The 26,138-nt window shown below is 51.8% G+C and overlaps 1 protein-coding gene across 1 annotated transcript; it reads left to right on the top strand.

Annotated features, from left to right (window-relative positions):
* Positions 1 to 6,343: 6,343 nt before the first annotated feature.
* On the top strand, positions 6,344 to 23,623 carry PWWP2B (PWWP domain containing 2B). The gene is made up of 3 exons (XM_051618734.1): positions 6,344 to 6,530; positions 12,532 to 14,182; positions 23,086 to 23,623. Exons 1-2 carry the CDS (start codon positions 6,361 to 6,363, stop codon positions 14,162 to 14,164), a joined length of 1,803 nt encoding a protein of 600 aa, XP_051474694.1. The 5' UTR covers positions 6,344 to 6,360; the 3' UTR covers positions 14,165 to 14,182; positions 23,086 to 23,623.
* Positions 23,624 to 26,138: the final 2,515 nt, after the last annotated feature.

Genomic DNA, 26,138 nt, shown 5'->3' with positions numbered 1-26,138 from the left:
GAAACAGGCTGTCTTTTCTTTTTATCTGTCTGTGAGGTGAACCAGCATTACTGTTCAGAGATCACTTTCTGTGCTCGCAGCAGCAATTTAGAATTAATTACAGCTGATCACTCCTCAAGTGTGTGTGTGAGGGGAGAGCTGTGTTTGGCAATCAGCAGAGCAGTGTCTGACAGCAGCGACTGTTTGTATTGTCAAGTGGACTATTATGGTTGTTGTTAAAGTTCCCTCAGGCGTTTGTTACACCCCTTCTTTCAATGTAAACACACCATATACTTTGAAACACTCTAGTTACTTGTTTTGGTTTTTAACTCCTCTTCAGTGAAATACAGTCTTGAAAAAGTTGAGGATTTCATTAGTGTTCTTCAAAATAGCAACTCGACAGCATTTTTTCTGCTGGGTTTTGTCTGCAGAAGAATGTGGGATTGCTTTCTGTTTTGCTTAAGTCAAACAATAGATTAGAGGACAAAACAATGATAAATTATGCTCTGGAACAGCACTGTCACTTTATTGTGTTACCATGTTTAATGCTAGTTTAGATAGTGAAGTATTTAAAGAAAAATAATCCCATGGACTTTAATATTTAGAATCTGTGGGCATGCAGATGAAGTTTGGGAACCTTCTGTAATATGCAGGAGTTTTTTCTCCCTCCCACATGGCCCATCTGTTCCTGCTGGATGAGAGCAGTGTGTAAGAAATAGTATAACCACACTTCATGCACACAGGATAACAATGTACCTTAGAATTATGCTTTTTTCTCCCAAGTGTGCGAAGAAGCAGGTGATGAGTGTTTATTCTCCAGGATGCAGGGAACCTCCTGAGCCTGGAGCTGATCCGGAAGCAAACTGTGTTTCTTACAGCCTCTCACCTGCAGGGGCCCAGGTGAGCTGTCCTGTGTGTCCCTGGGGTGGGCACTGCTTGGGCAGCAGCAGCTGGAGGTGCAGACCTGCCCGGAGGGGTGGATGAGTTCTGGTGCATTGCTGAGCTCAGCACTCCTGTGGGTGCCCTCCCAACACACCTGCACTGACCACAGCTGCTGAGCAGTGCAGTCAGACTGTGCAGTCCAGCATAGGTGCACCCTGGAGTCCATCATCAGGTAAATGTGAAAGATCACAGAGGAAGCTCGTGTGTGTGTGAAGGCTGAGGTCTAGACAGGTGTGACTGGAGATAAGGCTGGATTTGTTGGTCCGAGGCGCAGGGTGTGCTGGAGCTTCCCACAGCGCTTGGCCTGTCGTGGTGACATTACTTTGCATATTTACATGGATTATGGTGAAAGATCCTTCCTGTGTTGGCTCACAGATTGCATCTGGACGCTTGTAGTATGTTAATGATTATCATATCTGTCTGCTTTGCCTTTTTACTTCCTCTGAGATATGGAACATATTTTTAACTTCCTCATGCAGGGAACTCTAAATCAGTCATACACAGTTTGTAGAATGCTTATTTATGTCCAAATCTGCACTGGCAGGGTGTAAGTGCTGCAGGAAAATGCAGTGACAGAGAAAGTCAGGGTTAAATACAGCCTTAACCCGGTCCTGAAATGTGCATATGTGATGGCAGCCTGAATTCCTACTCTCTTTTCTCCCCTCAAAGTAGAAAGCTGGGATTTTCTGCTTCCACGTCCTCCTCCCTTGCGGAATCCCCTGTCACTTGCAGAGTCTGTCAGGACCACCTCTCACCCTTGCTGGTGGGTGGCAGCCCCTGGGACATGCCAGAGAGAGGCTGTGGCTCCTGGCTTCGGGAGAGCCGGGCCTGGGGAGCTCTTCTTTCCTTGGGGAAAAGTTGTGAGCATAACATGTATTAAATGCAAGAAAGACCAAGAAACTCCACTTCTGTTAGGCTGAGCGGCTGGCACTTCCTGAGCACCGAGTTTTGCTTACAAGCCAGTCTCTTGATACACAGGGTTACTGTGATCCCTCTTCATCCCAGTGGAGATGCCAGCTGTTGGAACACTGAGCTGAAGGGCTGCAGGCCAGCGTGGGTTTGTCAGGGGAGTGGCCCAGTGGGAATGAACAGCTACATCTTCTGAAGCTGAAAGAAGGAATTGTAAGAGCTGAAAAAAGAATGTCTTGCTGAAGAGCTGGAAGGTGCAACCCAGGGTTTTACAGAAGCAGAGAAGAAGCCCGGGAGGGGACAGCTCTGCTCCCAGGCAGCTGGAGCCTGCAGGTGACAGGGGCCTGCAACTCTCTGCTGCAGGTGGAAATAGAAAGAGTGCTTTTCTTTACCCATCTGGTGCTCCAGGACAAAAAGTAAGGTGACTTACTCCTTGCTGACCTGCCTGTGGAACTCCGTGAATCGCTGTTCCAGCTGGGCAGAAAATAAATCCTTTTGAGTTAATTCCTGCTTCCTATGTTGGGTCCCACGGGAACTCCGATGCCACCTCACTGACGGCAGGCTGCAGCTAGAGGGCAAGCTCTGCACATGGCATAGACGTGTCCTGTCGTGTCACGGCTGGGCAGGATTCCCCACCGCGAAGGAAGGAGCGTCCAGGTGCTCCCGGAGGGGCAGCGAGCAATCATTTGGGCTGGGAGCCGTCAAAACGGGCCAGTTTTTAAGCAGCTGTGTGCCCAGAGGCAGAGCCACCCGCGGGGCTGTGCCGGAGGACGGCACTGCACAGAGACACACCTGAAGCTGAGGACTGAAACAAGGAGCTGGAGAATCCCTGCAGACGTTCAAGAGTCAGAGTAGGTACCATATTCACGAGACCTGTATTGACAAACCTTCACAACGTGATGGGTCAGGTTGTTTCCAGTGGTGCAACTGCCCAGTAGTTCCACGTGTTCTCTCCAACTTCCCCAGCGTCTCAGCTCCAGACCAGAGATGGGCCATGTCACTGGTTACCAGTTACCAGCCCCTGAGCTGGTTACCAAAGGAGAGGACCTCACCTCTGGTTCCCTTGGAGTGTGTGCAAAAGTTCTGGAAAGTTTTTGCTCCAAAGTAACTCATGTTAAAATGAAAATCTCAAGGAAATTGTCCTGTTTGGTTTTGCCATTAGATTCTCATGTCTTGTAATACACAATTGCAAAAGATGAGATGCTGAAAATCAATCCACAATAATTCTTTCATCTTGGTTTCATGATTGCTGGGCGTACCACTTCTAACACTGGAAATACACCCAAAATTGTCTGAAATGTCAGTAGGTTTTAAATTAAAATTAATTTTCTTCCTCAGTGATGAAAGGGAGGTTTGTACAGGCTTAGTGTTACATTTTATTGTGTCTGCTTAGCAATACCTGGTGCTCAAACAATAGACAGGACTCTTGTATAACAGGCTACAGATTCTCTAGAAATGTAGGAAAATTTGCAGCTCAACATCATCTGACACAACCAGGTTTTTTAAAAACCTGAGAGAGCTGTGAATGGCACCAGGCTCCTGAAAACATGGAGCAAAGGCTGCGGAAGGTAGGAGACGAAGCTGCAAGGTGAGTGCTGAAAAGATAAGATTATAAACTCTTCCTGTGTAACGCTGTGGATGATTTCCACTTGGTTTTGTTAGCGTGAAAGTATCCATTTCTCTTTTGCCATCCTGTGAAGTAGAAACTCGCCCCCTAATCAACAAACACTGTGCCTAATAGAGAAAAAAAAAATTCAATTTCATTCCAGGTGGATTTAAAAAAATCAAGCTAACAAGATAATTGCTAGTGCTTAGAGACTTGCACCTGAGCTGTGTGCATTTGCTCCTTCATGTGCAAGGCAATACCAGGAAAAGGAGCATGCTGTTAAAGTAATTCCTATTTTATTATAGTAATAACTTATTTTCATAATAAACCAGCTATTTTGTAGTACCCCTGTGTCATCCTAACACAGTGAGTGTGAGCTAGAGGGCTGACTGGAGATGGAGCATCTCCAGTCCTGTTTGCAAAATGAATGAAGCAAACCTCAGCTGACAGATGGGCTCACCTTGACAGGCTCACCTGGAGTGGAAATGTGCACACTTGTCTCAGTGGTTCCACTCAGGTGGAGTGAGAGGGAGAAGTATGAACATGTCCCAAATTTTTAAGAGCCTCTAAAGTGTTTGATGTTATTTTTGTAAAGTATTCAAATTAAGTTTCAGGACTTTTTTTTCTACTTCAATCTAATGTACAGGGGAAAGCTTGAAATCCTGTTTATTTTTCTGATTGCAAGATGTGTTGGTTTGCTCCATTGTGCAAAAATCTCTGGCATCAAGTATTTTTAAATGAAAACTGTTAAAAATCAAACATTTTATTGCTGATGCTGGAATTGTGTGTATGTAAGTATGTCTACACAGCACCCATGTATGTAAACAGACAAACATCTGTAGTGCTTTGAGTCTCAAAAGCAAAGTCAAAATTCTAAGACAAAAACCAAGAAAAGCATAAGAGATGGCTAAAGATGAGTGTAGAACTTGGTGGGCAAGGATGATGATTTTTATCACATGCTGTACGAGCCATTCAATGCAAGTGGTTGATACAGCAAAATGCTGAAATTCAAAATTATCCATTTACGTGTGGAACAAGGACTCTTCAAGCTAGAGCCTGAGACATCAACGAGTGTTCTGATTAGGAAGAGAAACCTGGGAGTTGCCATTAGAGCAGGTCTAGCTGTGAAACGTATTTGCTTCTCGCGACATCGGGAGGAAGGGTTTTGCCTTGACTGGCAGTGTTACTTCAGTTTTCCCAGCTGCTCAGCCAGTCACGATGAAGTCGCGGATCTCCCAGGGCAGGAGTCGGGCTGTGCTCGGGGCGGGTTTGCTGCCCGTGGCACTCGGCTCACACAACCAGCTTTGCCTCAAGACCCCGGGCTGGGGCTCTTGAAACACCTTCGGCAAGTGTGGAGGCAGCGTCACTGGTGTGAACCGCCTGGTTTCCTTTTCCCAGTAAGGAATGACAGTGCGGTAATAACACCCCTTCGCAACGCAGAAGGAAGACTAAACAACTCTGACGTTGCTTGTTTGCTCTGGGGAGCAGCAGCCCGTCCACAGCCCCTTCCACTGCAGCTCCTCACACCTTGTGCCGCTGGGAAGCACCTGCCCGTGGAGCTTCCCTCGCCGAGGGCTGCCAGGCCCTGGGCACAGCTGCCTGTAACCGTGCCAGCTGACCCTGGAGAGGTCAAGGATGTCGGAGCCTTGTATTTTTGTGGCTTTTTCACCCCTTCCCAGCACGTGCGCTTTCAGAAAACAGGGCTCCTCGTTTCTTTCAGAGCATCTTTTGCCCTCCCACCCCAAGCCGTCTGGCAGCGCAGCCCCCCTGCTGCACACAGCGGGGCAGACGCGTCCCGCCCGGCGCGGAAAGCCCGTCCCTGCGCCGGGAAATGGTGGCACTGCTCCCAGGTTACCCTCGCACAGCTCGGGGAGCTGCGTGCTCCCTACACGGAGCTCCTTCCTTCGGGTGGGGGCCGGAGCCCTGTGTGACACCAGCACCCGGGCGCCCTGCGGGGGCTGTGCCCTGCCTGCCCGTGCTGCGGGGGGCTGTGCCCTGCCTGCCCGTGCTGCGGGGGCTGTGCCCTGCCTGCCTGTGCTGCGGGGGCTGTGCCCTGGCTGCCCGTGCCGCGGGGGGCTGTGCCCTGCCTGCCCGTGCTGCGGGGGGCTGTGCCCTGGCTGCCCGTGCTGCGGGGGGCTGTGCCCTGGCTGCCTGTGCCGTCTCCACGAGCCGCCTGCCCCCGTGTCCCAGATGCGGGTTTGAGAGCCGTGATGCTGCTCAGCAGGTGCCCAGCCCTGGGGGGCTGCTCCAGGTCTCGCGGCTGCTGCGGTGCCAGGGGCCGCTGCGGGCGCTGCGGTGCGCCCGGGGTGAGCCGCCCTGCGGGGCGGGGGGCTGCCCTGCCTGCCTGGTGCGGGTCTGAGAGGGGTGTCTGTCCGGCAGGGCTGCCGGTCTGAGAGGGGTGCCGGTCGGGCAGGGGTGCCGGTCCGGCAGGGGTGCCTGCCCCCCGAGCAGGAACGCATCGCTGGGGGAGCTGTGGGGTCTGAGGAGCCCCCCGCGCGCCCTCGGCACCCGCTGCCCGTGCTGGCACCCGCGGGCGCGTTCAAGCCGCGGAGAGATGGAATCCCGCGGGCTGAGCTGTTTTCATTTTTTAAGAGAGTTGTTTTAAAAGAGGTGCGCGGAACGGGCCGCGAGGAGCCGAAGACCGACCCGCTGGGGAGCTCCCCTGGGCGCCGGTGTGCGCGGAGCGTGCGCAGCCCTGCGGGGTGGGGCGGCCGGGCGCGGATAAGGACCCGCCGGTCGCCGCCGCCCTGCGCGGGGCTGCGCGTGTGTGTGCGGGTGTGTGCGGGGCTGCGCGGGGCGGGGCGGGGCGAGGACACGCCCCTCCCGGCGCCGCCCCCTGCGGGGCCCGTGACGCGGCGCGCGGGCCGCGCCGTGAGGTCATCGCGCGGCGCGGGGCGGGCGGGGGCGCGCGGGGCGGCGGCAGCATGGCCGAGGCGGCGGAGGGGGAGGCGGGGGCGCCGCCGCCGCCGCTGCCGCCGCGGGCGGGAGCCTGGCTGCCGGTGCTGGTGGAGCAGGTGGTGAACGACACGCTGGTGGTGACGCTGAGCTGCGGGGGGCGACGCTTCACCGGCGTCCTGCTCGACTGCACCAAGAAGTACGGGGGGCACGGGGTGGGGGGGGGGGGTGCGGACCGGGCATGGCGGGGCCGGGAGAGGGGAGGGCGGGCGGGAGGGAGGCCCCGCGCTGCCCCCGCGCTGCCCCCGCGCTGCCCGGCCTTTGTTCGCCCGGGCGGCCCGGCCCGCCGGGAACAAAGCGGCCGCGGCGGGAGCGGGCCACGCACCGGCAGCGCCCCGAGCCCGCAGCTGCTGCCTGCGTGGCCGGGCCGCCCGCTGCCCCGGGCGCTGCCGCGGGAGCGCTGAGGCTGCGCCGGGCCCGCTGCCGCCGTGGCGGGGCTGCGGGGGGCGGCTGCGGGCGGGCGGGCTCCGGCTCCTTCCTCCCCAGCGGCCCCGCACGCTGCTCCCTCCTGCTGCCCCGTCCGTGCCTTGCGGTGCCGGCCCGGCCGCGCTGCCCGCCGGGCTGCCCGCAGCCCCGGTCCCGGGGCTCCCGCCCTGCCCCCCGGCTCCCCGCCCGGCGGCGGGACCCCCCGGCTGCCGCCCCGGGACCCCCCGGCTCCCCGCCCGGCGGCGGGACCCCCCGGCTGCCCGCCCCGGGACCCCCCGGCTGCCCGCCCCGGGACCCCCCGGCTGCCCGCCCCGGGACCCCCCGGCTGCCCGCCCCGGGACCCCCCGGCTGCCGCCCCGGGACCCGCATTCCCTGCTGAAGGGCACGGAAGGCCCGTTCTGCTGAAGGACGGGGAAGCATTCCCGCAGCAGAGGCTTTCTTTCCGAAGGTTAACTTTTACGTGGCTTGTGAATGCCCCGCGGGTAGGTCCTGCTGCCCCCGGGCCGACCCCCGGGCCTGGGGGAGCTTGTCTTTGTGCGGTGGGAAGGAGAAGGGCTTTGGTTTCTGCCCGCTCGGTAGGCGAGCGGCCGGGCTGGGCTGGGGAGGAGGACAGCCAGCTTCACCTTGGGCGCTCTTCTCGGCAGAGGTGTGAGGCGAGAGCCCTGAACTTAATTTCCATCGTTTATTTAGTTTCACGTGGCTATCCCAGAAAATTTGAGCCAGATTTTCAGAAGTATTCAGGCATCTCGCTCTGTTAGAGCCTGTAAGCCCTGCTTGGTGTCTGGTTCCAGCCAAAACAGAGCACAGGAGGCAGCTCTTCAGCCAGCTGCCTCTGTCTGCACATTCCACTTTTCTTCCTCCTTGGTGACAGTGTGTGCTTTTTTTACCTGTTTTTTTTCCCCCCCATAACCTTTCTCTGTGATTTTTTTTTTTTCCTTTTCCCCTCTTTGCCCCAGCAGATCTAAGGACCAACCAGACAGGTGTTTCCTTCCAGGCTTTAAGGTGCTTCTGGAGCCCATGGCTGCCCTGGTGACGCTGGTCTCTGCTGGGGTGGGAGGGCAGCCCAACACTCGTGGAGCAGTGGGGTTGTCTCTGGGTACTGGTGCTCATCCTGTTGCTGTTCCCCCAGCCAGGAGACCTGCAGCTCAGCCAGGGGCTGCTGGCCCAGCCGTAGGGATACTGGGGAAGCATCCTCCTCCCTGTCTTGGAGTGGGACAGGGAGGGCAGACAGAAGGGGCTTTGTTGGTGTGTTTTAGCTCATGGGCAGGATAGCTGCCCCATCTCCCACCTGCCCCAGGAATTATCATCTCTAATGATCAGGCGTGTCTGTGGTGCTGAGCTTTTGGATGGGCCTGCCTGCCCCAAGGTGACCCAGGGGTGGGGTTGCTGCTGCCCATTGTATCCTTAGAGCAGCTGAAACCTTTGGGTGGGCTGGTTTCATGGCCTGCTGGTGCAGTAGTGCTGCTCCAGGTGGAGAAATGGGAGAAAGAGCAGCTTGGCTTCTGGGTGCCATGTGGCATCATGTCTTCATCATTGCTGTCAGGCCACAGTGGAGTGGGAGCACATCCCGACCGTCTCTCCAGGAGCCCTGGCTAGAGGTCTCAGCTTCCACGAGTCTGGCAGCACTGGGATGAGAGCCTCTTCCCATGGGGCCAGTGCCTGGCTCCTGGTGGACCTTAGTGACATTGGGTGAGGGTGGGAAGCGCGCCAAGAACACCTTCTCCACTGCAGCAACCCCGAATTTGGGGTGTGAAGGGGAGGAGACTAACAACAGGATACAGGAGTCAGTCTGCTCGTGGTTGGAAGGTGAAAGCTGAGATGTGTCCCAAAGGCAGGAGGAATTTGTCAGCTTGGTGCTGAGCTTTGAAGGCCCCAGAGCAGAGCTGTGGCAGGGCTGTTTCCCCTGCTCCTGCCCGTTGCCCTGCTGGTGGAGCAGTGTCTGGCTGAGGGGGGTCTGTGGGCGGTGGGATGGGACTGGCAGGAGAGGAGCAGCCAGGGTGGGTTGTTTTACCTGCACAAAAAGAGGAGGAAGCCCAGAAAAGCCCGTAGGGTGGCTCCTTAGCTTTCTTATGTGTTTCGAACTGGTTTTAGGATTAATCTGTTTTATTTCTCCTAAAATGCTGTGACTGACACGGGGAGCTGAGCAGGAGGCAGGCCTGGGTGCCCAGGCAGCCAGGAGATTCCTCTCCATCCAGGTTCCACCATCAGACTCCTGTTATTTTGGCCACAAGGAAGCAGGTGCAGGTCTGAACCCAAAACCACCTGCCTGGCTTTGCAGCAGGGGCTCATCCTGCAGGCAGCTTGCATGGGAAGTGGGTAGGAGCCCTCCTGCCTGCCTCCTGCCTTTGCCCCTGTGCCTTGGGGAGCACTGGGACGTCATTAAAAATACATGCCTGACTTTCCCAATAGCAGCGGAATTATTTGAGGAAAAAGATGGTTATTGCCTTCATACAGGCATCCCTGTTGTCAGCAACCAAGGCAGTACAAGCAGCAAGCACCGCCAGAACCAGAGCAGTAGAATGGCTCGGGTTGGAAAGGCCACCTAGTAACTGTTGTCGAGTGGCTGGCAGTTAGTTTGTTCTAACAAATTCACCCTTCCAGACAGTAAGCTGCCTGTCATCCATGCTCATGAGATTTAGATGCATTTTGACTGCAGTTAAATCTTTTTTTGATAACAAGACTTGACACTTTTGTTGCAAATGAACTTATAATTAGTTATTTTTTAATTATGCATGGCTGTGAATTGGAGGACAGTGTCTTCTGTTCCAAGCAGAGGTTGGGTTGAGGTAAAATAGTCCATTTGGCTATGTCTGCCCCAGAAAGGGGGGTGATTAAAAGGGTGAGCTTGCATCCTGCAGTATTTCCTACTGCTTGTGATCTGCACATGGACTCATGCCCCTAGCCCACAACCTTCATCTCAGCTGACTGGGTTTAGATCTGCAGAATGAATCCTGACAGTCAGTTGATAGAAGAAAGGCATTAACTGCACCAGGTTTGTGCAACAAGCCTGGAGGATGTAGGGAAGGCGAGTGAATGGGTCTTTCTCCTGGTGGCAAAAGTGAGTTGCTCCCGGAAAGTGGAGTGTGTCAGTTGAAATGTTCCTTGTTCTGCCATGGGTGGAAAGACTGGAGCTAAATCCTCTTACCAGGAGCTGTGGGGGTGGAAGGTGGCTTCAGGCTGGGTGCGGGGAGGGAGTGCTGGGGCTGTGGCATGGTGGGTGCTCCCCAAGGGTGGGACTTCATGGCTTGGGGCTGGTCTTCTATGGCTGGAGGAGCCTGAAAGAGCTTGGTTTTCCAGAGCATCCCCCATCAGGAGTAGGCACAGGGAAACAGAAAGCAGCCCTGGGTGTTGGTGGTCGCTCACTCGTGCTGAGCAGGCTCTGCTGGAGCCTGGCCCTGCAGGGACAGGAGAAGGGGGATCTGTGTGGGCTCTGGGGCTGCTTGCCTTGCTGTGCCTGGGGAGCAGGGCAGACAGGGGGCTGAGATGGCCGAGCTGGGGTGCTAGGCAGGGTGAAAAAGGGAGGATCCCTCAGCAAAACTGCTTGCTTAGCCTTTAGAGACGCTTCCAGCTGAAGTAGGCCACCTGCCCCAGCATTGCAGGAGTGCTGCCACAGCACCGTGCTACAGCAGGATGGCTGGACCTCATCTGGCCCTGGCCCTGCCAGAGCCAATACCTGTCCCTGCGGAAGCTGCTGCCTTCGAAGATGAGCCTTAAGCTGCTTTGTTGTTCATCCTGGCAGTGTGTGTAATCCCTTGGACAGGGTGGGGGGTGTTTCCTCTCTGACCACTGGTGCTACGGCATCTTGGGCTGCAGAGCTGCTGGAGCCTTGTCACAGGGTGGTGGGAGTCCCTGCCATGGGGGCTTTTGCTGATCAGCCAGGGCTTTCTCGTATTTTTGTAGCAGGTCTGAAGTAGCAGGACCCTCCCCTAAAAGGCTTCTGGTTCAAAGGGCTTCACAGCCACTTGCCCCGCTGTGCTCCCAGGAGGGCATTGCCCAGGGGCTGCCCTCAGCTGGGCTCTGCAGCAGCCCCCAGTTCAGACCCAGCAGGGTCACAGTGAGCTCAGACTGTAAAGACTGACTTTACGAGCGTAAATCATCCTGTGGGGTTAACCTTGGAGTGCTTCGCTTCTGCCAAGTGAGAAGCTTTGCACCACACTGGATCCTCAGGAAGTCGTGGATTTGGTGGACCTGCCTGCTCGGAGCCAGGCTGTGGAGAGCAGGCAGGATCCAGGCCTGCCTGCGGGACCAGAGGGAGCTGCGCTTGTGTCCATCTGAGGAGCAGAAGACTTGTACAGTTTTCTGGTGTTACCAAATCAGAGTATCTCCTTGCATAAAATAACCAAAATGTATAGCCAGAGCTTTAGAAATTCTATCACTTGCAGTTGTTTTATGATTGATGCTGACATCTTTGTTTAGCTGTACAAACTGTACTTGCTTTCTGGGTTGTCATTTGAAAGACACCTACATTCTCAGTTGTCTCTGTTTAAAAAAAACTCTTTGAACAAAAACATTTTGTTCCAAATTATGTGGTTTCAACAGCTTAATCCTCTTGGCTCACTAGCATTCAGACTTAGAGCTTCCCGGTTAAACTAAACTAAACTAATCTAATCTGCAAGTTCTCTCACTCTTACTCTTTGAATAACGGGATAGGACTTTTCAGAGTCCAGATGATTCAGTGGTTCTTTTTATTTCAGAGAGGGGCAGTGACTTGTTACCAGAATCAGGCTAATTCCTACTTGCTTGCCTTATGCAAGCTTTATTTTTAAACTTGGTGGGAGTCTTCATAGAAATTGGGTGAGAGAGATACAGTCTGTAGTTGTCTGAGGAAAGGAGAATGAAGGTGGTGGCTTAGAGCCATTTTAACTGGGCATTCTCCATGTGATCTGCTTAAAAAGCATAATATTTCTTATGTCAGGCCAAGGGCATAAATTCTGGTGCAGAAGCCCAGAGACCTGAGTCGCAGTTGTGTGTTTGTATTTCGGAGGATGTGCTTTTACCAATATCTGTGCAAGATACTGTATCCAGACTTTGGTAGCCTGTAAGGAGACTTGGCGTTGGACAACAGTACATCATCATTCTCCATCTTGCTACTCTGAAATGGTGCATTCCTTATTTTAACAAAGTCATATGTGGGCAGACCAGGGCAGAGGTGTGTGCCAGTGAACCTGTCCTTGATAGTGCAAGTTACCCATCCAAATTGGGTTGTCCAGATTTTGAATGAGAAGCACAAAAATCAGCCAGGCAAATGCAATGTGAAGAAAGGAAATTTAATAGCTCCCAGAAGGCTCGTATAATCTGTATCACAGAGCCTCCTGGCTTTACCAGCCTGCTGAAAAAATGAACTGCTTTCCGTGAGAAAACTTGAAACTTCTTAGAGCAAAACCTTGTGCAAAGAGTTCATGGAAGCAGAGGGTTTGATCTCTGTGCCTCTTCTGGCAGAAGAGTAGGACACCTTTCCTAAATTTTGAAATATTTGAATATTTTTCTTCAGTAGCAGCATTGGCTGGCTTGTCTTCAAAAGTCAAGGGGAAATGTTGCATTATTAGTAGGTGGAAGCGTTTGGGGGGGGGGTTTGTTGTTGTTGTTTTGGGGTTTTCTGGTATTTTTGCTTTCTATGAAGAAACTAGGGTTTGTTACATGCACCCAGTGAAGCACATTGCAGAGGTGCTGACTCTTCCTCTCTTTCCCTCCCCATCCTTCTCGCCCTGTTCTAGGTCCGGGTTGTTCTGTCTCCCGTCCTCCCTTCCCAAGCACGACGACCCTCCCGCCGACGCTCGCGCCAACGGAGCCGCTGACGGTGCGGACGCTGCGCGGGGCGAGGCGGAGCCGCCCGCCGGGGAGAAGCCTCCCAAGGGCAGGGGTGACGAGCAGCTGCCCCCCCTCCTGCCCGCCCCGCCGCCCGGCAGCCTCCCCCCCTACCCCCCCTACTTCGAGGGAGCCCCCTTCCCTCACCCGCTGTGGCTGCGGCACAGCTACAACCAGTGGGTCCCGCAGCCGCCCCCACGGACTATCAAGAGGACGAGGAGGCGTTTGTCGCGGAACAGAGACCCGGGCAGGCTGATCATGAGCACCATCAGGCTGCGGCCCAGGCAGGTGCTCTGCGAGAAGTGTAAGAACACCCTGAACCCCGAGGATGAGAACCCGGCGAGGCAGAATGCTAAGACCAGGAGGAAGCTGACCATCCAGGACAAGGAGCAGAAAAAGCACAGTGACTCCGACTACGCGGAGAAAAGGAACAAAAGGGAAAAGAGAGAAGAGGACAAGTTCTCAGGGGAGCTAGTGCATCGAACGCCGGTTATAAAAATATCCTACAGCACTCCACAAGGGAAAGGCGAGGTCGTGAAAATCCCTTCCCGGGTGCACGGCTCAGTCAAACCGTTTTGTCCAGAGCGGATGTTGCAGAACGGGGGGGAGGACCAAGAGGAGACCAGAGACTCTGAGCGGTGTCGAGAAACCAAATGTTTAATGGACAAGTCAGCAGGCAGCCAGCTTGCTTCCATTCCAAAACTGAAGCTGACGCGGCCGGTGCATTCCAGCGCCGATGTCCCGCCCCCAAAGATCCGGCTGAAGCCCCATCGCATCAATGATGGTCAGAGTGTTTCAATTTATAAGGCAGAACTGATCGACGAAATCAACGTCCTGCAGAGCAGCAGGGAATCCAATCCTGGCGCGTTCTACAACGATGAATCCACAGACAGAAGTTTAGCCGAGGTATCTTCAGGGAGTTCAGGTGAAGATGATGACTTTAAAAGGTTTCCCCAAGGTAAAGAGGGACATGATAACTTGGCTTTCCTTATGAACTATCGGAAAAGAAAAGCAGATTCTTCTAGTTTATCAGTGTGTAGCAATGACAGTCTAGACGAATCCAAGTCTTCTAGTTCAGAAGTAACATCACCAGAAATGTGTGACTTTTTGCCTGGTGATGATGCGTCCGTCTCTTCATCTTCAAAAGATGAGCGTAAAATGGTGCCGCCCCTGACAGTTAGACTGCACACCCAGAGTGTGTCCAAATGTGTCACAGAAGACGGAAGGACTGTTGCGGTGGGGGATATTGTTTGGGGTAAAATTCATGGTTTTCCATGGTGGCCAGCACGTGTTCTTGACATAAACCTTAGCCAGAAGGAAAACGGGGAACCTTCGTGGCGAGAAGCTAAAGTATCATGGTTTGGTTCTCCAACAACTTCCTTCTTATCTGTTTCAAAACTCTCTCCTTTCTCTGAATTTTTCAAACTGAGATTTAATCGCAAGAAGAAAGGGATGTACCGGAAAGCTATCACAGAAGCTGCAAAGGCAGTAGAGCACCTGACTCCAGAAATAAGAGACCTCTTAACGCAGTTTGAGACATAGCTCTGCCTCCAGTATCAGGTGAGTGCTAATGGACTAATGCTTCCCATTGAAAAAACTCCCTTGTGTTTTTTAACCTGTGTTCCACTGTTGGTTTGCATTTGTTTTTCCTTTAAAACTGACGTGGGTGACTGTTAAACTTAAATGCCTGGCTGTTAGTTGGTGCTGGTAATTTCACAGGTGGTGAGAACCGTTAGTTCCAAACTTCTGGGGAGGACCGTGGGAATTGAAGCCTCTGCTCCCAGAGTGGAGTAGAAAGCAGTTGACATGATGAGGAAGCATCGCTTGCTCAGAGCTGGTGGAATTGTAGTCACGCGTTAGCACGGTTCTCAGCTGGGATGTGGCAAGTACTGGGGATACTTCATGTGCATCAAAACTAGTCCTGGGGGAGGGGGCTGGAGGGCTAACAGCTTCTTGACCTTTAAATTTATTTGAAATATCTCTTGGTTTGGAGAGCTACGAGTCCTCTTGGAATTGAGATTCTGTTTATCATACCTAGATGCTGATGCCCAGCAGTTACCTGTAAGTGTTAAGGGCTCTTGGAGGCCTTTTGCTCCCCTGCAGTTTCTCGTAACTCCTCTGGTATGGATTTCTTATGAAGACACTTTCTTTATGGCTCTTCAAAACGATTGTACCATAAAGCTGTCTTTAACTAGGTATTTCACTATTTCTCACAGCACTTGGGGTTTGGCTTGCATCTGAAATGTCAGTGTGTTGCTGGGGAATGGTCTGGACCATTTAATTCTTTTGGGCTTCACCTGCAACGTCTGAGGACATAAGGTGGGAATGTAAAGGTCGGAGCTGATTCTTTGTGATGTCTCCACCTTTGGCTTTTACTGGTTGCAAGGATGGAGGGAGATGGGACCCACTTTCTCATCAAACAGTCAAAGCTATGCCCAGGATGAAATTTTGTACAAAAAAATACAGGATGTATTGTGATTGGGAAAGGAAATACCGTCTGTGATTTCAGTTGATGGTGCCTACTGCACTGCTCAAGGTGTCCAGACAACTGGACACTCGAGCAAGTATATGTATATATATATGTATAACTATATGTATAACTGCAGCAGCATTTGAGCTTCATCCCTGATCTTGCCCCTTCAAATACTGCTTAACTGGCTAAAGACTCTGTTCTATCAAGAGTGTTTGGATAGATGTGGAGTATAAATAAACCTAGTGCCCAGAATAGGCTCTCCTCACCAGTGAAGGAATGGTGGTCAGAATCCATGACTCCAGAATGAACAGGAGACCTGGGTTATTGCAGATGTAGTGAGTATCTGAGCTTGTAGGTACAGAGCAGAAGGGATGGAGCAGGTCTGTAAACTGGGGAAACAAAGAAAATGTGAAGAATAATAGGAATAAAGGAATGGCCTGTATTAGGCCAGACCCTTAATTCCCTCTACACTTCAGCCAAACCTCTCCATATGTATATGGGTATATCGATACATTTAAGGTGTTCCTCCATTTCATTGGGCTCTTTCAGCTGCCTTTCAGAGAAGAATGTTCTGCCTTAGGTGTGTCTAAGGTGAACTGCCAACCCAGTCTGCCTGTCTGGAGATTGATATAATAGCTGGAAAACTGCAGCTGTTTAAAACTAGAAAAGCAGAATGAAATTTCCCATGTTCCATGTGTCACTTAGATTTCCTTGAATTTTTGTGAGGTGGAGCTGAAATATTTCTCTCAGTTCTTCATCAGCTGTTCTTTCCTGAAGTGTGTAGCTGAAGTTTTCACTGATGTTTGCAGTTCCTGAATCCTCAGACCACAGTGGTACTTGAGCTGCAGTTACATCTCTGAAAGCTTTGAGGCCTTTTCAAGGCAGCACAGCCTTATGTCTGATAAAGTAGTTTCTAAGAGCAGGCATCTGGCTGGTGATATTGCACATGGCCCCTGTGAAACCCATCAAGGGCTTGTTGTTACAGTTAGAGTCCAGGATGGGGCCTTCAGCAGCAGCACTTTGCTCACTCTGCCTGGGCTCATCCTGGGCATGGCAGAAGTTTGTGCATGTTTGACATTTTCTGTTCTGAAACTTGCTCTTCTGGCATGTGGTGCTGTCTGAAGCATGGAGGGTAGTTACTGGGGGAAAAAATGTAGAAACAAATCAGGAAATCTGTGAATGCATATAAAACTGGAAGAAACTGCAGGTTTTAAAATTCTTTATTTGGGTTGGAAAAGCTGCTGTGAGCATTTTATGTTTATATTATTCTGTCATGTGTTTTTTGCAAAGAAAACAGTTTATTAAAATCCTGTCATTAACTGACTAGTAAAACAAGCTTTCTGGAAAAACAACAGGCAGACTATCACTCTGCAGAAGTCACGTTTGCAAGACCCTTGGTTTAGAGTAGTGCCAGGAGAAATCTGCCCCCTCAGCAGCATCTTGTGCTGCCTTGTAGCTCCTCTTTGTGTGTTGGGAACAGAGCTGCTGTGCAGGCTGCCTGTGCTGCAGAGGTGTCGTCTGGTTTTAAGGCAGCAGATACCAGCTTGTGATGCCTTCTTGGCTGCAGGTCTCTGTTGTTAGCTGGAGGTGGCTGTGGCCAGACCCCCAGCTCTGGCAGTGCTGGGACAGCAGGCACTGTCCCTGACCTGCTGTGTGGCCCTGCACCGTGTTGGCAGCCCAAGCCCTCTGCATGACTGCCCTGAGAGGCAGGCTGGCTGCCCTGGCTCGCAGTGAAGGATGTTTGCCTTTCCCTCCAGGAAAGCCTGGGGTGGGCTGGGAGGCTGGGGTGAGGCCATGGCCTGGCTGCTCATGGCAAGCCCTGCCTTTTACAGCCCCGCTTCTTCCTCCGGTGAGGGACACCCGGGGCAGCGCTGGTCGGGGCTGCTCCATGGCATGGCCACTGCTGCTCCTGGCCCTCCCCGGCCCAACAGGGGGGCCTGGTGCTGCTGAGATGTGGCCAGAGGGGCAGGAGACACAGGCCAGAAGCTGAGCCTGATATTTGGGGAAGTCATGGTAGTGTCACAGGCATGGATGCCTTGGAGCCGCTCCCAGTTTACAAGTTTACAGTATGTATATTCATTTGCCTTTTCAGTCTGGAAAATCCTTTATTCTTCCTCCCTTCCTTTATCCCCTGTGCCCCTAAGCTGTGGCTGTGGAACCATTAAACTCAAAAATACTACCCTTTGAAGGTTTTAATTTGATTGCTATTAGCGTAACAGACCCACAGGATCAGTTCATTTAGCTGTTTGTCACCAAGCACCCGGTTACTGTGCACAGCAAAATCAAAGCTTGCTGCATGCTTGCTGTGTAGAGTAAGTGCTAATGTAACATTTGGAACGCTGGGCTCTGACTTCACCTTCAAAGATGTTCAGGGCTTTGTATGTGCATGCAGCCAGCACTGCTTGCCAGCAGTTTATGAAGCAACATAAATCATTCTTCTTTTTCCTTTTGCTGCTTCTCTTTGGCTCTGCCAGTGGCATTGAAAGGTTCTATAACTTCACATAAAGTTGTGGTGGTGTTTGCTGTGATGGCTAAATTTTAAAAAAACACCTGCCTAGTCACATAAAATATTTCAGCCTGGAAGATGAATGCTTGAGATTCTTCTTGGCCTGGTTTCTGGATGGTTCAGTCAACTTAAAACCAAGCATCCAACTTAATTATTGTTTCTCAGTCTTCCTGCAAACAGCTTGGAGTCAGTGTCTCTGCATGCTAATACAGAGTGGGAGAACAAGTCTAAAATAGACTGCATGGCCTGCTTGTGTGCCCGGCGCTGGCTGGGGCTGCGTGTCTGGTGGCATCCTGCTGATTTTCCTGTTCCTGAAAGCACTCGTACATTTGACTTGTGGCCACAGCAACTGCATTTGGAGACATCCAGATCCTTGCAGCTTCTCCCCGTTAGTGCCACCTTGCCCCCCTGTCCCTCCACTCTCTGCTCCATGCTGTTTTTTGGAGGTGCCAGCGGGCCATACATTGTGCTATTTCTAACTGCAGGCGGGCTGCGCAGATGCCCAGGAGCGTGATCTGCTTACGTGAGCGGTAACTTCAGCTGCCGAAGGAGATTTGTATCAACCCAAGGGCTTAACAACTCCCTTGGCAGTACAGCAGGCTGCTGCCTGGGCTGAGGGTCCCCAAGCCCCCTCTGAAGCTTTGGGTACCTGCTAGCTTCACGTGCCCGTGGTGGGTGTCCCGCTGTGGTGTCACTAGCCTGGTGTGTGCTTGGGCATGGTCAGACCTGGCAGGAGCAGGTCTGTGCCAGTGGTGAGGGGGAGGGCCAGGCCCCATCACAGCCCTGCTTCCCAGGGTGGGAGGGACAGGCCAGGTCTGCATGGTGATGAGAGGTGTCTGGACAAGGAGACTGGAAACTTGTTTCTTTGAAGACTTTGACAAATAATGTAAAAATTAGATGTCTGTTCTGAACGGCTTTTATGTACTTGTTTCATTTGGAAACTCAGATGGAGGTGTCTAAAACCACAGCTACAGTTGCCCTTTTTGTAGGGAGCTGGTGCAGCAGGGTGGGCCCTCGGGCAGGGGGCTGGCTGGTGGGCAGCCCTGGTCAGCCCAAGGGGTGAAGCCCTTGTGGAGAGAGTCCTCTTGCCTCTCTAGGTGAGGCTCAAGTTCATCCTCCTTCTGTTGCCATTAAGCAGATACTTGCAAAATATTGAGCCACCCCAAGGTGCACATACAGAACAGCTGCTTTGGGCCAAGAGGGAACAGGGCATTTTTGGAAGCTTGGGGATAGCTGTGTGCAGAGAAGGGTGCATGTCACTGGGGTGAAGAAGATCTTTGTGCAGTAACCGTGCATTGGTAATGACACATGCAGCCACTTGGCTTGTGAGGCCTGGTGACACAACAGGGTGACACAGGTATTTCACATTTTAATGCTCAGGTATGAAAAGGTAGGACTTTGAACTAAAAAAAAATCAATGTGGAGACACTTAAATGTAGAAAAACTTGCAAACTGTTGCTTTGCAGCCTTGATCCATGTTTTGTTTTATCTGTACGCACCCGTCGCTGACACCAGGATCGAGGTGAATGGGAGTGTGTGGGCCAAGAGACAAACCTTCTGCCTAATCAAAGACTTGAGGAAGCTGCTTGCCTGTATCCTACACACTAGATGAGGATGAGCTGGTGCCTGGTTTATTTTTTTAAAATCTGCTTGATACATCTGTTTTGCAGTCCCCAAGTACCGTACAGAACACGTGGGCCGTGCATTAGCTGGTGTGTGAACTGTCGCGCTGCCGAGGTCTGCACATCTGAAACAGGCTTCTCGTGTCTGGCAGTGATGACAGAGATGGGCTTAATACCCAACTTCTGCAGTGCTTGTGCTCTTCATACCTACAGCCCCACACCTCCAGCTCTTCAATCCATTGAAAAGTGCCCTCTCACTTCTCCTGCTGCTTACTGTGCCCTGGCGCAGCGTGGGATCCTGCCACGTGCACCAGTGGGGATGTCTGTCTGGTGCGTGTGAGCAAGGGCTATGTTTCCCACACTGATAGCCATGGGTACCAGAAGGCTCTCTGTGCTCCAGTCCCTGTGGATGCAGCATGGAGCGAAGGTCCATGTGTGTCTCCTCAGCCTGTGCAAGGGAAGGTGACTCGTGTCTCCTCAGCAGGAGGGTCACAGATGCTCTGTCATCGTGTGCCCAGCCTTTCCCACGTGCTGCCCTGCCTGAGCCGTGTGATCATCTCTTGGTCACTGGGTATGTGTGCCTTTCTGGAAGGGAGGAGCTGGGCATTCTCTTAATGAAGGTTTTTTCATTAAGTTGATTAATTTCTAAAGGAGTGAATGCTTTTAACTGATGTACCAGGTCCTGTTGAATCTGCATTAGATCCTTGATCCTACTGGAGGATCAGACAGAGTTGTTTTCTCTATAAAGCCTATTTCCTGTGTGCTCTCTGCAGCTGAAGAAATGAATTGTAGCAAAATTACTGGTTTAACTTCCCTTATGAATGATGACTTGCTCTATTTTGATTCAAGCCAGTAAGTTGAGCCTCCATGCAGAAAGTAACCCTTTCTAAAGGCAGAAAGCCCTCAAACCCGAGACAGGATTTTTCCTAGAGGTGCTCGGATGGTAGAGCTTAATATTGGAGAACGTGGCTGCCAACCTGTTCGAGTCAGCTGGATCCTGATGCTTTGGGAGATGGAGATGGTTCCAAACCCCCACCTGATGGGCCAGGGATGGGAGTCCTGGCTCTCATCCAGTAACCCACACCCACCCAGGCCTCTTCCTGCAGAGGAAAGCATGGGAAGGAAGGACTTTTCCGGACCGCTGCCAGCAGTGGCCTCCCTGCTCGTCCGCTGGCAACTCGGGCTGTGCAGCAGGTACTGTCTTCAGAAACAAAGCCCTGCTTATGAATGAGCACTTGGCTTCAGGTGAGCTTTCTTGGCCTTCCTTTTGACACCCAGCTTAGCACACAGGCTGCTGGGTCATGTTATTGTCCTGAGTCAGTTGCGCTGCTCTGTGTTCACTCCTAACATGTGTGTCGAGGCTGCAGCCATGTCCAGCGTGTGGTGTTTAAGCTGCTGCTCTGACTTGGAGATACTTTATTTAACTGAAACCCCTGAAGTTTTCTAGCAACAGAGTGAGAATGTAAGAGTGACTGTTGCTCTGTTGCTCCTCTAGAACATGTGTTGAAGACTCCTGGGTCTGCTCAGGGGGTGAAAACAGACTCCAGAGCTCTTGGTGTGGTCTGTGTCCCCGGCCAAGCCTGAGCTGAAGAGCTCTGTGTTTCCAGGCTGGGGACAAGTGTCCCTCCCCAGGGAAGAGCGATGCAGGGCTGAGCAGTGCGGTGACATTCCCACATTCTGCACATGGAGCATCAGCTGTTTTCAAGCAGTTTGCTGGTTGTCAGTAGCACCAGCTTCCTGCTCTCAGAGGAGACTCCCTCATCTTTGTCCCCAGTTAGTCCTAGTGAGCAGCTGCAGTTGGGCCTCATCCGTGTCCCTGAGAAGGGGCAGCACCTGCCCCTGCACAGGCAGAAGCCTTCCCCAGGAGGTGATTTGGCATCATGCTTCTTTTGGGATGGATGCTCCCTTCCTCCAAGCATAAAAATCACAAAGAATAAAACTGGCTTGAGGGCTTGTTGTTACGTCCTCAACAAGGAAATGTATTTTTTCCTGTTTAGACCAAATATTCTCAGTCTGGAATCTGTCTCTGAAGGATCACCTTTTTGCAAAAACCATGTGAGAGAGATGGTCCTCCCAAAGTCTTTGGTAGGTGTAAGATCATAAGCCTGCAAGGGAGTTTTTGCATGCTCTGGAAAATCTCGCCATTCATCAAAAGATTAATAGATTATCCTGCAAGATTAAGTATAAACTTATACTCTGCTGACTGTAGGCAATAGTGCTTTGTCATGAGGCATCCCAGTTTTTTTAAAGAGCAGGGTACATCTGCAAAATCTGAAGAAGTGTATGAAACCTGGTTGCAGTCCTCAGGAATACAGGTGTTAGGGCAAATGCTCACGGTGTATTAAATCAGCTCTTCGAAGTCTCGAATGAATGGACAATACTACAGATCATTCTGGATGCTGAGTCTGGGCAAATGGGTGCAGTTTTTGGTTCCATGACCACAGCAGAGATGCTGCTGCATTTTCAGCCACATTGGAAATGTGATCATCTTCCTGTGTTTGGTGTTGGCATCCTTGGTTTATTGTCCTCTGTACTTGTCACAAACCTCAGCTGCGAGGGTTTTTTAGAGCCCTTTGATCTTTTGCTTTGTAGCATTAGTCCTGTTTGTCAGGAATAGGCATTTGAGCCTGTGTGTCCTGACTCGGCCACATTAGTTGACTTGGCACGGACGTGTGTTGGGGCTGGTCAGGCTTTTGAACTGGCTCAGACTGAATTGCATTCCAAGTGTGGTGCAGCAATGCTTTTGCAGTTGAAAAGTGTCAGGGTATATCTCCATGCCACTCATTTCTGTTTCACTCAGTTGTTTCGCGTATCTTCTGGTTTCTTCAGTTGATCTTGAAGACAAATGGACACTCCCTTTGAGCTCTTCCAAGGCTTCCACTGTGTCACTGGACTTACAGGACCAGTGCAAGCACTTCCTCCCGCATGCAGGGGTGCAGATGGGGGTGCTGTCTTTGGTGTTTTTTGTTTTGATGGCACATCCCTCTCCAGCAGATGGATCTTTTCAAGCCTGTCACCTGCCCTTAGTCTCAGTGGCTGGTGGCTGACAAGGAGGCCAGATGACAGCAGATAACGTGTCACGTGTGGGCAGCTTCACTACCTTTTGGTAGCTGTGATTTGGAGTGCGTGGTTCTGCACTTCTGAGTTCAGAGCGAGCCTCTCTCATGCTCTGGTTGCTCAAGGCTGGTCAGTCGTGCTCTGGTGTGCTCAGACACAGCCATCCTGGGGTGTGGGGAGCAGCAGCGTGCTCTCCCAGAGCCGCTGGCCGTCCTACGGGCTCGGCAGGGCACCCACAGCACCTGCTGCTGCACCCTCCAGGTGGGACCTGAGAGGAAGCAGGGTGCCCCTTCCCGGGAGACAAGGTGAGCTGTGGCTTCTGCCTCTTCCTTGATGCACCACTGGGCACTGCAGCAGCTGTTGGGGTCTCCAGCAGTTGCAGGTACTTAGAAGAGCTTCTGCACAGCTTGCTCTCGAGGGGAAAATAATTCTGTTTTATAGATGGTGTTTGAGAAGTGGAGGCAGATGTTCTTCCTGCGGTGCTCCCTGTAGAGACTCACGGCAGATTAACCTACAGTGACCCACCCCAAGCGGGGATTTAAAAGTCTTTAAGCCAGAGACTGAAGATTTATTACCATCACTGAAATTCCTGTCATGGCTGCCTGGAGAAAATTCCTGCTTACTTTGGGTCCCTTAAGTTGACGAGTTTCATCCCAAGCTGTAGCTGCTGCTGGCTTTTCCTGCCAGGCCAGCTGGGAGCAGAGGAATTCCTGGCTATATTTAGAGGGAAGCCGGAGCGTGTGCCTCGCTGCTGCTGCCTGGCCCTGCCGCCTGCGTAACCTCTCCCTCTTTCACTTTCTTCAAGGTAACAGAAGATAAGAGCACAGCTGTTCTCCCCGAGGGTCACCAAGTCTGTCACCATCCTGACACGCTCCCCAGGAGGACCTGGAGGCTGCCACGCATGGCAGGAGGACGAGTCTCCTGGTCAGATTGCACTGCTTTTCATCTGGGACAGGTGACAGGTGCCGGGACGTGGAGTTAGGAAGCTCTTCTGGTGTGAGGCTGCCAGGAAAGTCTTAAGGATATTTTACCCTAGAATGAGAATCTTGACAACTCATATGGCAATGAACTAGGAGAACAGCAAAAACCACAACTTGGAATGTATTTATTACTTAAAAATTAGCTATTCTTGATAAAATCCCAAAAATTATTGCTGCTGCTTATTTTACTTACAGATTTCACACACTTGTTAATTTTAAAGCTACCAAACTTTTACTCAATACTGTACTCTAAGAAATGTAATTGGAGCAGGACATGCAATAGAATGAAATAATTGTAGTGTCTTAAGTACAATGGACTCACTTCTGTGTCTATTAAAAACTTGGAAAATGTGCAACACGTAACTATGTGGCTACCATTGCATGTGTTACAGCTTTTTCATGTTTGCTGCAGAGCTGAGAGAAGCAAAGTCTTCAGGTACGTGAACAAGCAGTCACTTGGTACCTTGGATGGGTTTGTGTCCTAAACATTGGCTTTCTTAAGCCACGTGAAAGAGCAGGCAGCTCAGCCTGGGCCTGCTTCTGCTGCCTGTGTAGAGGTGGGGGTTGGCTCCAAATGGAGAGCGAACTAGTATTTTGAACTGACTTCTGTGTTCACACCTAGTTGATGAGTGTCATTTAAGAACCCTTGAACACATGTTGTTGGATAGAAAGGATTTCCATCCTGACACGTGACCAGAAGTGATGAGCAGTCAGAAAACACACAGCCTGCAGCTTTTGTACCAAATTTAAAGTTCAAATGGTTTACCAGTGACCTATGGATGAACTTTTGAAACTGTGTTGATTGATTCATTTTTTGGTCTTGCATTAGTCTAACTTCCTCTTGGATTCCTTCAGTCTAGCAACATTAATTTGTGGCAATCTGTTGCTCCTGATGCTGGAAAAAAACAGTTCAGAGTTAGCCCTGCCAGGTAAAATGTCTGCGTGTAGAAGAAGAGGACCTTCAAGCTACAGGACCGTTGCACAGATTCTGCTTCCTGTTTGTTCTTAATCTGTTGCAGGAAACACTGGGGTGAACTGTTGTTGAATTAATGAACAAGCACTTCAGAAAACAGAATCTCGTGTTTTCCTGGTTCGTGCTGGTTCATACTGTGGTCTTTTGACTGTCAGCAACAGAGGTCAGAGCTTCCCTTTTCTGTTCAATGACAGCAAAGTTTTAACAAGAAGAGTTCAACATTGAAAAAAACCTTCTGCTTAGTCTCAATAAGAGCATACAGTGTTTCCCAAGGCAAATATGTTCCCCTTGAAACAGTTGGAAGACTGTGGTATAAAACATGCAGACTAAAATGCAGTGCTGAAATAGGACATCTGTCTCCTAAGGCCCTTTTTGGCCACCTCTGCAAACGGATCAATAAGCTTCCTGTTTTCCAAAAATAAGCATAAAAAGGACAGCCGTATATAGCAGAGGGACATGTCCTGCACCTTGTGTGAAGCCTTTATGGAGGGGTTGTTTACCTGGGCACCCGCCTTGCCCATCCCCAGGGCAGGCTGGCAGAGATGCTCTGCTGCTGCCAGTGCTCCCACTCACGCAGAGAACAGGTCTGCCTTTCTCAGCCTCCATCTGCCTGTCTTCAGGAGCTTCTTTGTGGGGTTTTTCTAGTATCTTCTGGAGCCAGGCTAGGTTAGCTGATGGCTATGTGAGGTGGTTTCTGTGTTTCCTGCTCACACAGTTCTTTATTGTACAGAATCCCTGCCAAAAAGTGGTGCAGAGCTTTTTGGCAGCAGTGTTACAGCAGTAAGCTGCAGGGAGTTACAGGCAGCCTTCTGTTCATTTACAAAATGTAATGAAAAAAGAGGCAAAACAAAAATAACCAAGGCCCACTCAGGAAAAGGGCTTCTCTGCTCCCGTCTCTAGCAAAGGGCTGCTCTGGGGCTGGAGGAGATGCCAAGAGCAGTAGGTGAGTCCTGGCCACTCTCCTGAGAAGGCTCATGAAGGTCCCTCAAGTCCCGTAAGCAGGCAGACACATCCTGAAGGCCAGGAGGAGAGACAATCACACCACCTCACACTTGGGGCCACTGATTTTCCCTAGGATTGGGCTGTGAAATGGACTGGGAAGGTAAGCTCAAGCCCAGCACCTGTCCTGAGGCTGGATGTGGTCCCCAGGAAGGAGTTGTTCAGGAGGGAACGTCTGGGAGTTTTTTTCCCCTGATAAATGGGCTCTGCAGTAAGACCCCTGGTGCACATCAACGTGCTGTGCCAGATGTTTGACCATACCATGGAAATCTGTCTGCCTTCTGCTTCTGCCTTGACAGCTACTGTCACCTGGTATCGCCTGCGAGACCTTCCCAGCCTTCCCTTGCAGGTTGCTGTGTCCTGCTGCCACCCAGGGCAGAGCTGCTGCTGTCCCTGCACCAGGGTATGTGACATTCCTGCTGTCACTGGGTCCTGCAGAAAGCAAACAGTGGGCTTCTGCTGCCTGGGACCCCTTGGCAGTGCAGAGGTGCAGGGAGAGTGTTGGTGCTGTGCCCTTGCCAGGCCGTGTCAGCAGGGCCAAGGTTGGAAGAACAGGTTTGCTGCTATTTTCTGCCAGGAGGGCTGGAGAGGGACCCTCTTCCAGGGAGGATGGGAAGGTTGCAGTGGTGTTGTCCTGTGCCCCTGAGATGCCAGGTGGGCTGACCCACCTCTGTGTGAGCACCAGCTGGAAGGATGAAGTGGTCGAGTGAGACTGAAGCACTGCAGGTGAGTCACCCAATTTGTGCCACTTCGCTGAACCACTACAGAGTTTCAGAGAGAACATGGGGACAGAAAGTGGTGCTTGGGGGATGGGAGTGGGCCAGGGTCTATCTGAATCAGTGGCTCAGTGCCTGAGGTGGGTTTCTACCAGCCATGAAGAGCGTCAAAGAAAAAGCACAACCCCGG

The sequence above is a fragment of the Apus apus genome, chromosome 4 (genome assembly GCF_020740795.1).
Source record: "Apus apus isolate bApuApu2 chromosome 4, bApuApu2.pri.cur, whole genome shotgun sequence".
Taxonomy (NCBI): domain Eukaryota; kingdom Metazoa; phylum Chordata; class Aves; order Apodiformes; family Apodidae; genus Apus; species Apus apus.
Note: the sequence above shows the minus strand (reverse complement) of the source record. Positions and strands in the feature narration are given on the sequence as shown.